The 12410-nt window shown below is 36.9% G+C and overlaps 1 protein-coding gene across 1 annotated transcript in view; it reads right to left on the bottom strand.

Moving 5' to 3' along the window:
* Positions 1 to 12410, bottom strand: part of dlg2 (discs, large homolog 2 (Drosophila)) — a 320093-nt gene that overhangs the window by 12657 nt on the left and 295026 nt on the right. Inside the window, exons 20-21 of the mRNA XM_052115808.1 lie at positions 4431 to 4607; positions 2607 to 2682 (exon numbers count right to left, since the gene is read on the bottom strand). Coding sequence (XP_051971768.1) covers positions 2607 to 2682; positions 4431 to 4607 — 253 coding nt within the window. The remainder of the gene's footprint in view (positions 1 to 2606; positions 2683 to 4430; positions 4608 to 12410) is intronic.

Genomic DNA, 12410 nt, shown 5'->3' with positions numbered 1-12410 from the left:
TATATATATATATATATATATATATATATATATATATATATATATATATATATATATGTTATATATTATCAAATTTTTATTAGCTATCTAATTTAAATTATAGATTATTTAAAATGTAAGGTATTTATACATCATTAGTATTTGTTGACCAGAAAATCATTTATGCTGATAAAAAAAAATTATGTCCAGACAGAATGATTTTCGTTACTGTTTTAATGAGAATCTTTTTTTATTTTAACATGAAAAAAGGGAATGCAATTTAATTTTCAAAAAATATGATTTCAATGTAAAGTTGTAAATTTGTTTGTGCTGAAATATAACCTGGACATTTCTTTGAGAGATTCACTCACACAATGTTGGCAATAAATAAACATATCGTGTTAATCTGAGAGCTTTTTGCTGTTTTCTGTATTTGTAAATATACCAACATAGTTTATGAATGAAAGAATCTAGTCTATGTTCACATGTATACCCCTGTAAATCACAGAGAATATTCATAACTTCCATGATACCATGATCTCTAATATAAGGCATATAAAAACATATGCTAACAATCAATGGATTTATAATCAACACTGAAATCCTAAGAGTAAAACAAACCTGAAATCAAATCATTCAAGTCATTCTGGTGCGTATTAACACTAGGACAAAACCACACAACAAAATCCTTGCATAATCCATCAGTGCCAACACCCCCTCCTCCTCTCCCATCATCTTCAAAAGACAGAAGGAAAAAAAAGGAAAGACAAAAAAGAAACAGAAATGTTCCTACCTAGCTGTGATGTTGCTATGGATACTAGAGGGACTCGTAAGGCTACAAATCATAACGTTTTCTAAATACTTTGGAAATTACTTCTTCAGCACTGGTCGATTTTTTTCCAGTTGTTTTGACTATAAAAACTCTTCCAGTACAGTAAGACAAAATACACATGTTAAAAATACATTCTCTGAAAAACCTAAATATCTTATGCAGTGTTGTTTCTAAAACAAGATGAATCATATTGATCTTGTTTTAAGGATTTTTTATATTTTTACAGGAAAACAATACAAAATCCATGATCAATCTATGATTTTTGCCCTAATATCAAAGGTCTTACTAGAAAAAAATAAGTTATGATTCAACATGAATTTTCTTAATAAAAAATATGATCGTGTCTGGTAACACGTGTGTGTAAAATGGCTTGAAATGCATTTTAGCTTAGCGTAAAGCTGACAATTTACACAAGGTTTATTTCTAATTTTTCTGCTCCAAACTTCAAACTTACTTCTCTGTCTGCTCGTATGAAGGTAACACATCATAAGAAAGTGTTTCACCGCTGTTCAAATGCACTTCGAATCATATTATGTATAAATGTTTTCCATCCGAAAGGACTAAATATTAATTGTAACAAATGACAATAAAATGCAAAGTAATCTCTTCAGTAATCAAAATACTTTTTGAATGTAACTGTATTCTAATTGATGTTTGATTGTGTGAATGATTGTTGGTGCCAGATGTGCTGGACTGAGTATTTCTGTAACTGCTGATCTCCTGGGACAACAGACAACAGTCTCTAGAGTTTACTCAGAATGGTCCAAAACAAAAAAACATCCATTGAGTGGCAGTTCTGTGGACGGAAATGTCTTGTTGATGAGAGAGGTCAACAGAGAATGGCCAGACTGGTTTGAACTGACAAAGTCTACAGTAATTCAGATAATCGCTCTGTACAATTGTGGTGAGAAGAATATCATCTCAGAATGCTATACTGAGATGCAGGTTGGTGCTGTTTTGCGGCACGAGGGGACCTACACAAAAATAGGCATGTGGTTTTAATGTTGTGGCTGATCGATGTGTATATATATATATATATATATATATATATATATATATATATATATATATATATATATAATATAATATTGATAAGTTTGATGCCCTGCCGTTACAGCCAGACACATTCAAATGGGAGTATTTGGCCATTGCGTGGCATCTTGTGTATTTTTTAGTTCAACTTTTAAAAATGTGTTCCGAGTCCCCTGCATTCTGTTGCACACTGTTTTTGAAATGTTGCCTAAGACATGTGTCTGATTGAGGTCAGGTGAACCCGAAACCAGCCTAATTATACAGGGCTTCCTTAAGACTTATTAATCAATTGCAAAGTGCAATATATTTTGCACATCCCCGGAACACACTCTGTGGCTGGTTCTGTAAGCTGCCTGTTGGGGTTTGTCTTGCCACAGTACTCATGCTGAACGCTCAGAGTGGGGCACACACACACACACACACACACACACACACACACACACACACACACACACATACACACACAAGAATCTGACTGAATGTCTGACTGACCCACCGGCAGAACTTAAAAATTGAAAATAAATTCAAGAGGACAGCACATGACAGAAACTAAACTGAAAATAAGAGGAGACAGGCTTATAGTAAACTAGATAGACTGAAGAGAGTGGACAGGCCCGGTGTTAAACTCTAAACTGCCATTAACTTGGGTCCTTCCTGTTCATTCTTCTAAAACTCAATATAGAAAAGTGGGACGAACAGAATTTAGGGTGTTGGCACTGATCTAACATTTTAAGGACCATCACTCAACAAACTGAACACTTACCCCTTTAGAATCAAGGCTCCCAGGCTTTGCGTTGAATTTAACCGTCTTTAGGCGAGCTCTCTCTTTTCTCTCCACTCTGTCATAACAATAGAGACAATTGTTCTTTCTCTTATAGCAACTTGATTTAGCCTTGAAATCCAGTTTTGATGCATCTGTTATTTAGTTTTACCATTTTCTACCCAATGTTTGGGAAAACATTAGAATTAAACAGGATGTTATTAGGCAAGGTATGGCAAGTATATTTATATAGCACATTTCATACACAACAGCAATTGAAAGTGCTTTACCTATAAATGATAAAGAAAATACAAGATCAAATAAATCCAATTAAGAACAAGAAATGTGATTAAAAAGTAACACACTTAATTACCAAAATAAGTACAAATTATTAAAATGAATAAAAAGAAAAATAATGCAGAATTAAAATGATGCAGTGCAATCAGTAAGTGCAGCACAGTGCTCAGTGAATAAATGCACAGGTAAACAGATGTGGTTTCACTCTGGATTTGAATGTGGCTAATGTTGGAGCACATCTGACCTCTTCTGGAAGCTGGTTCCAGCTGCGGCATAACAGCTAAATACTGTCTCATCATGTTTTGAGTAAACTCTCTCTATATCTAACTGACTTGATCCTAATGATCTGGGAGGTCTGTTAGGTTTATATTCAACAAGCATATCTGAAATATACTTAGGTCCTAGGCTATTGAGCGATTTATAAATGAGTAATAGTACTTTAAAATCAATTCTAAATGAACTGGAAGACAGTTTAAAGACCTGAAGTAATATGCTCTGATTTTTTTGTTACTGTACCTTTAAGACTTAAATATGTAAGCAACTTCTATTATGATTGGTTAACCTTGTCATATTTGAAAACTACATTGTAGCTCACAGAGTTGTTCTTCAGGAAGGGTAAATTTGTTGGATGCAGGGTAGCTATTGATATACTATAAACGTGGGATATGTTAATGTGTTCATGGTTGTTACGTCAATATCGTGATTATTTCTGAATGACACCATTGTACATTATAAACATTAGAGTATGTCTATGTTAGAAATTAACTTTTACATTAAGGCTCACATAATTTTCAGGGGCATTTTTTACCTCTATGAGGTAATTTTTGTTGAACGGTATGAGGTCAAACCGTATGTAACTAACTGTGACTCTATTGTTTATTTAAATTATTTTTTATTTAATTTATTTACAAGATTGATATGTTACAAATAAAAAACCAAGAGTTCAGTAAAGGGATATATTTTTCCCCCACATTTGGAATTTTTGGGACATTTTTGTAACTTTCGGTGTGATTTTTGCTCCAAGCCCCCCTTAATCCTGCTTCATTTTGGTAGTATATAAATTACTAGATTATATGTATATTATACTGTACATATGTATACATGCATTTTCATATACTTATACCATACATTCATACTATAAGCTATAATATGTACATTACATACTACAGTTTAGTATTTAGAATAGTATACTAATACATAGTATTTATTACATGGTACACAGCTTTTTTATTTTTAAGATCCTGTTTTCTATATAATGTCCAGTTTAAATGCTCTATTTAAAGGCTCGTTCACATCTAGTGATGATTTAAACTCACCAAGCTTCATTTATAAACTAATAGGGTCTGAATTTAAAGAGGCAACTTAAATATATGGCAGTAGGGTAAAGATTGAGATCAAATTAAAAGATGTATTATTGGACACAAAATTACGTCACTAATATGAGCACAAAAGACTGTAACAATGGTAATAAATCTGCATTGGACACAGGTTTACTCTTGGGTCCTGCAGATGATTCAATGTAGCACTCACCTCCTCTTGCTGGGGATGACGCCCATCTCTTCACTGTCCCCTTCATGCGTCACTCTCCTAGCCTGCCACCACTCATCGTCAGAGGCATTGATGACGTGGAGGATGTCTCCATATCGGAAACTCAGGCCCTGACTGGGCAGACCACTGTCCTTCGCCCTCTCATAGTCAAACAGAGCCCTGTGGAGACACAAACACGTTATGTCAATTTTGTAAACCTGACAAACATTCATGTTGATCTGTCACTAAAGCAGTCCTGAATTGGCAGTAATGACTGACTGTCTCAAAGCAGAATGTGCAAAATGTTTCAAGGAGAGAAAGGGGGACATATGGCTGTGAGAGAGATAGAATAAGTGCCACTAGCTTTGACAAATGACCAACAAATATTATAGAGAAGCAGACACTTCTCATAACTGTGCATGTGTTTAGACAGTAAATGATGGAAATGTGATGAATGTAAAATGAAACATTTAGTTCCATCAGTCTTTGCGCCAAGCCTGAAGGTGCTGACATGATATTTTATTACTGACAACACAATACAATATTAATATTTCTGTGGATGACTAGGGCACCATACTATGGGTAATTTTATAAATTAAAATAAAAAACATAAACCGGTCAGAGCAAAGGCCTAAAAGTTAATGATCATGCAGAAAATGGGAGTTTGAATCTGGTTGGCAACATTTCCTGATCGCATTAATAAAAGATTAAATTAAAATGATAAAATAGACTTAATGCTGAATTAAAGTATTATTTATAATATGTTTTATTAATATTACTAATGCTTTTTTATTCTTCTCACCATCATTTGCAGTTGTCCCTCTATTACATTATTAATCAAATATAAAATGCCAAAGATAAAATAAAAATAATAAAATTAAATATTAAATGTAATGTAAAATAAATAAATAAATAAAAACATTGCTAATGGCAATGCTGAATTCGTTTTTAAGTCATTCTTAATTTATTAATAATTTTAAATAATATCATTTATGAATTCTTATTATTTTAATATTAATATTATTCATTCTTGTTATTACTAAGATTTTTTTAATTGAATTTAGTTTTTCTATTTTTAATTTGAATTTAATTGGCAAAATTTCATGACCTCATTAACCATTTTTCTCCCCATCATTTGTTGTTGTCTCTTTACTTTATTATTAAAAAAGATAAGTTGACAAAAAAATATATATATATAAAAATATAATATTTAAAAATATGTATACTTAATGCTTTGTTGTTGGAATGTTTTGGGTTCAATACAAGTTAAGCTCAATCGACAGCATTTGTGGCATAATGTTGATTACCACAAAAACTAATTTCGACTTGCCCCTCCTTTACTTAAAATAACAATAACAAAGCTAAAATCTGGTTGACAGTGAGACACTTCACCTTAAAAATAAAGAAAGAAAGAAGAAAGAAATAAAATAAAATAAAATATGAAATTCAGTCCTGGCTCAAAATACATTGATTCATTTTAGATTGATACAGTTACGTTATTTCGGTTAAGAAATCTATGCTATTTTACCCAATATAAAAGCATTCACTAAGAGCAAAGCTAAGGAAATAAATTTGCAGCTCTTTCACTACGCAACAATTTGTATTTTTCAAAAACTATCCCAGTGTACTATACACTTCTGCCGTCTGGAGTGGGTGAATCACTCTCCGGCAACAGAAGAAACCTCTCATTCATCCTCATACGGTGGAGCACCATCCAGAGAAACAGAGTACTGCTACAAGAATAACTGTGATTCATACACTCGCAGTCTGCTTTATTTAAAGAGCATGTTTTAAACTGAGAATCCAGTCTCAAAAACCAGATCAAAGGCAGAATGAATAAAATCAATGCACTTATATGTGAAACCGAGTTTAAACCTGAGCCATCAAAGGGAAGTGCGTGGATTGGAATCACCCACTGTTTAGTATGTCTGTTTAGCTTATCTCCTTCCAGCAGGGCAGAATGGATGAACAAGTGGTGAAACACAGTAAAATGACATGGTATGGCTTAAACACATTTGCACACAAAAGAACAGACAGGCTGTCACAGTGTCATATACAGTTGGCTTTCCCCACTGAGTACACCAAACCAGAGATAACCACAATAATGGAAATTCTCCAGGTACTCACATGAAATGTTGTCAAGTTGACAGTGCATTTTTTAACACCTATTATTAAAATTCTGTTTTGATGTTCTGTATAAACCTCAACAGAGACGTGTTCAATTAAACTCAAATCAACATTTTTTTTTTATATTGCTTTCACTATAAATATTTTTCCTAAGCAGTTTTATGGAGAATATTGCTTTACAATCCAAAGTAAGCAAAACACAATGGCAAGGAGAAACTCCCTAGAAACATACAACACAAGTGCAAGTTTTTTGGATCAGCATTAATCTAAAGAAGTTCTGTTCAAATCTCTACACACCTAGCAGCCGATAAAAAAAGGCATTTATTCGAGCCATTTTCCTTTCAGAATATGCAGTTCCTAAATGATGCCGCAATGACACCACAGACTAAAGAGCACTTATGCATATTCAACGCTGATAAAAGCTCTCAAATGAGAAGAGGCTCTTCTGAATAAATGTGTTAGATTTGGGAAGTGGGAGAATGATAGAAAGAGGGGTAAAACACGTTTAGCAACCCATTTTATCTGCTCACTGCTCACATCACCTCTCCTTTATACTGCTCGTTGTAGCCATGACAACACAGTTGTTGTGGAACGAATGTCTATGATGCAGATACAATAAATTACATTTTGACACAAAACACAAAATGGGGCTGAGGCCAGTGGAGGGGCTAATGATATCACTGTAGGTGACACGTTTCCCTAGTAAGTTCTCCATGGCTCAAAATTTTGCTGGGTTATTTCTGCTGGGTCATTTTGTTGGGTTATCTTCACAGTGTTGGGTAGTTTTTAACACAACTTTGTTGGGTTAATGGCTGGATCATTGTCACTTAAAGTAAAATTTACCACAGCCAACCCAAGCTGCTGGTCAAAATAACCCACTACTGGTTTATCTGTGCAAACCAGTTTTTCAACTGTCATTTTTGCCTCATATTTGTATTCACTTGAATTCCTATCAGTCATTACTGTACAGACAGGAAAAACTTCTGTTGTTTCACATTGTTTTTTTAAATGTACTCATTTGTATTACAACATCATTGTCATACCAAGCTAGTTTGGCAGCTAATTTATTTCATATCTGTTAAGGTCGCTGGCTTTGCTCAAATGCTGACGGAAACAATGTCTACACACAGAGAGAGTGACGCGACCACTGCAAACTTATGGAATCACTGGAACCACTGGAATCTTATGTTTTACTTTTATGCTGCCTTTTGCTGCTTTTTGGAGCTTCAATATATTGGCACCCATTAATGCATTGCATTGCATGGAATAGTTTCTTGTAAATATCTTAATTTGTGTTTTGCAGGGGAAAAAATACGTAACACACATCTGGGATGGCATGAGTGTGAGTAAATGAGGAGAGAATTGTCATTTTTGGGTGAACTATTCCTTTAAATGTTTCATTAATTATGTATGATTACTTTATGGATCTTAATGAATTTATCATAATAATTTTACATAAATTTTTTTGTCCTCAAATAAAAAATAAGTTCATCTAAAATGTTCTTGTGTTTATTTCATTCTTATCAAATCTATATATATATATAAGGGCTGTCAATCGCAAATATTTTTTTAATCGAATTAATTACACGGTGTCCCGATTAATTAATCGCGATTAATCACATATACAAAGAAAAAAAAAGAAAGCCCTTCATATAACAATAATTCAATATATAAAGATTATACATATTTATATCAATATATAATTATACATAATTACCTTTAAATATAAAACAAATTTTTATATATATATATATATATATATATATATATATATATATATATATATATATATATATATATATATATATATATATATAAAATGCATTACATTCTTGTAGCAGAAGAGTTAATCATTGATAAGACAATTCAAAAAGCGGCTTAAGAATACAATGTATTGTTTACTACCATAGTATTGATCATAAGTCAATCGTTGGCCTACAGTTCACAGCAATCCATTTCACAAGTGAATTTGTCAATAAGTTGGAGATTTATTATGAGGGCTTGTTTAAGAGCCCGTCAATTTACACCTGTGTCAGACGTCTCGGGTGCGTTGTGTCATAAACAGAAAATGTTTAGTTCACTGTTTCAAGTTAAATATAGTTTAATACTCAATCTTTAAACACATCTTGAGATCCCGTAGTTCGCATTTGTGCTCCAAGTGTTTTGAAAGCAAGAATGTAATGCAAGTTTGCATTGTTCTGCCTACTGAAGTGTTCTTCACTGTATAAACTGCGCGTTGCTCATACAGCTGAAATTTCACTTACTGCTCTCTGGAGTAAACAGGTGGTACTACAAGCCGGCATTTCTCAGGAATCTTCCTTATTATGGTGCGATTAATTGAGTAAATGTTTTTAACGCGTAATTTTTTTTTGTCAAATTAATCTCACTGAATTAACGCGTTAAATCGACAGGTCTAATATATATATATGGGGTCCTGGGGTCCATTTCGATATGGAGCTCTATGAGATTCATACGACCGGGAAGAGGTGAGAACATGTCAGAGAATTGTCCTTGCAAATTGGCAACCTCAATGATATGGGACGGTGAGCACTGGTCTCCAAAAATGACCAGGGCGGCTCGATCGGTTGCTTTTAAGTGCACCTCCGGTCTGAGCTTCTCCCTCTCCAGAACCAACATTGCCAAAGTTATGGGGACTGCCTCTCTCACCAGTTTTAGGAGGTCTGATGTGCCCCGCCTCTATCAGTTCGTTTCGCCTCATAAGCGGTTTCCCCTACTCCCTGTGTGACTTCAAAGGGTCCTTGTCACTTGGAGAATAATTTAAAGCTTGATGTGGGGATTAATACAAGGACTTTATCTCCTGGTGTAAATTCCCATAGTCGAGTACCCCTATTATTCAGCCATCTTTGATGTTCTTGAGCCTGGAGCAAATTCACCTGTGTTAATTGATCCAGTGTGTGGAGTTTTGCTCTTAGGTCAAGAATTAATTTAATTTAGTGTTTGCTGTTTGAAGGTCCCCCCTCACAATTTTCCCAAAGGACATCGAGCATTGCCGTGTGGTCGATGGTCATACAATAATTAAAATGGGAAGAACCCCATGAAGGCTTGAGGGACCTCTCGAACTGCAAATAATAGGGGCTCAAACCACTTGTCCCAATTTCGAGTGTCTTCATGCACGAACTTCCGAATCATATTCTTTAAGGTCTGATTAAATAATTCAACCAAGCCATCCATTTGGGGATGTAATTGCTGGTCCGAATCGATGTAATTCCTAATAATTTGTACAGGTCATGTACTGTACGTGACATAAAAGTAGTGACTATTAGTGCATTGCGTAGTCCACTAGAACAAACACAAAGCAATACCAGCATACCCTCCGCACTAATGACCCAACGAGGTCCATGCCTATTCTATCGAAGGGGACCTCAATCAATGGAAGAGGATGCAATGGCGCTCTTGGGGTGGCAGGTGGATTCACCAGCTGACATTCACGGCATGCCGCACACAACCTGCAAACATCCTGTTGAATGCCCAGCAAATAGAAACAGGCCACTAGATGATTCAGTGTCTTTTCCTGTCCTAAGTGACCTGCCATCGGATAATAATGAGCCATCTGGAATAATATTTCACACCAGCTCTGCGGTTTTAACAGGTGGGTTGAATCCTCCTTATTCTGAGTGTCCTGTTTCAATTAGTACAAACGGTCCTTAATGATTGAAAAATATGGATATGCAAGTGCAATGACTGCCTGGAGGCATTGAACATCAATCACTTTCACTTGGTCAAAGGCTTGCCTAAGGGTCTGCTCCAGAAGGAAATCCCATGCAGGGAATCCTCTAAGGGCTGGGGAAGCTGCGACTTCCCCCTTCCTTACGTCCTCCTGATGTGCAGCTGATGCAGACGACCCTGGCACTGCCTCATCAGCCAGCTAATCACCCACCACCGCCAATTTGCTTTGTTGCAGGGTCCATCCACACAAATTCCGCTTAATTAAGTAGTAAATGCCAGCCAATTCGTAACCAAAATTAGAGGATGGGAGAAGCGGGGACTAACCACAGCCACAACACTATGCTTTGGTCCCCCGAAATTGAATGATCACTGTCACTAAAGGGTAATTTTGAAAATCCCAGTGCACACTCTGTACCTTTACCCGCCGGATTGCATCCAAAAACTCAGATTGAACCAAGCTTTTGTGAATGGTGATTTGATTTCAACCTGTATCCACCCAGGCTTGGTATGTAGCCCCCTTAATGCTCACAGGTATCCGCTACACTCCTGCTCAATCTGGGGTGGCCTGTGGTGCGTCAGGAATCTAGACCATTGTCTCCACCTCCAACGTGGAAACGTCCAGGCAGCCTCCAGCAGACTGGCCCAGACTTCAAGCCCACACCTGTGGCAGTGGATTCACCAGCCTGTGGGAGAGAAGGTTAGGGAGAACCGGCAGGTTCAAAGGTCCACAGTACTGGGGAACCGGTTTTGGGGTTATAATTCCCCATTTCTGGGGAAGAGGAACAGGATGGGGGAAGAAGACGTGGAGGGAGGAAAAAGAGAGAGAGAAGAAGAGGGCTCGTCAGCCCCCGGACACGCCGCCAGATGGTCCTCAGCCAGCTGAATTGCCTCCATCACTGATGCTGGGTGGTGGCATTGGACCCACTTGGCCATTCCTTTCGATATGTGGTAGACAAACTGCTCCAGCACCACAAGGTCGAGGACAGCTTCGGCATCACAATCCTCTGCCAGCAGCCACCTCCGACAGGCGTTACAGAGCTGCTGGGTGAATGCGAATGGGTGGCTGAGCTCTCTAAACGTCAGCGAGTGGAAATGTTGACAATGTTGTTCAGGACTCCGGCTGACCCATTGCAAGATGGCTCGTTTCAAGACCTGATAACCCAGGAGGTTGTTGACTGGTGAGCGGGAAGTGAGGAATGGCAGGGCTGGTGGCCAGAGTCACATCGATTGAATCCCCCTGGGGCTTGAGTTTGGTGGATGCTGGCGAAGATATTGAGAAGTTCGGAGAAGGGCGAGGACTCAATGATGACGTATCTTCCTCCAAAAAAATTGGCCAGGTTTTGGCACCTCTGTGATAGATTCCTAGTTCTCTCGGGGAAGGAGGAAGCAAGAGCAAAATAAACAATATAACATAAGTCTTTATTCTAGCACTTTTCACTGTAAACACACTAATGGCTTTTCAGCACACGGATCACACACGTAGCCAGGTTTGTTTGTCGCTCTCTCTCTCTCAACTCCGGAGGTCTGGACTGCCCTCTTATCCCTCTCAAGCTCTCATTGTAACACAGAACAGCTGTAAGAGATAATTTCACACAGGTGTCAATCCATACTGTTCTTCCTCTCCTGGCCTTGCTCTCAACAGACATCGCTTGACCATGCCCACATCATCACAGATGGTAAGTTGCTATTACGAATGCATTACATTAAGGACAAACTTTGCTGAATAAAAAAAAATGATCTGCATTGTTCATATGACCTTCAATGTCCTCTATAACCTCGTTAAAATGCAAATTATACATCTTCTCTCACACACACACACACACACACACACACACACACACACACACACACACACACACACACACACACACACACACACACACACACACTGGCTCACTTGTCTTAGGAAAAAGCACATGTTCTCTCTCAGCAGCCTACCAAGATACTGGAGTTGTTATGGAAACTGCAAGCTACGTACAGTGCAGATAAATAATATTTTTATAGTGTATATGCTGGCAGATCCTCAGCCCATTATGGTGAAATCATTCCTATATGGCATCATTACTGCAGTGAGGCTTCCCAGACACATCCACAAAACCCCATGTGCCAGTACAGTCTACTGACAGTAACTGCACTTTGCTGTCATCAAGACAGATACAGAGGGATGTT

The sequence above is a fragment of the Xyrauchen texanus genome, chromosome 43, assembly GCF_025860055.1.
Source record: "Xyrauchen texanus isolate HMW12.3.18 chromosome 43, RBS_HiC_50CHRs, whole genome shotgun sequence".
In the NCBI taxonomy this organism is placed as follows: Eukaryota; Metazoa; Chordata; class Actinopteri; order Cypriniformes; family Catostomidae; genus Xyrauchen; species Xyrauchen texanus.
This window is presented reverse-complemented; position numbering and strand designations above follow the sequence as displayed.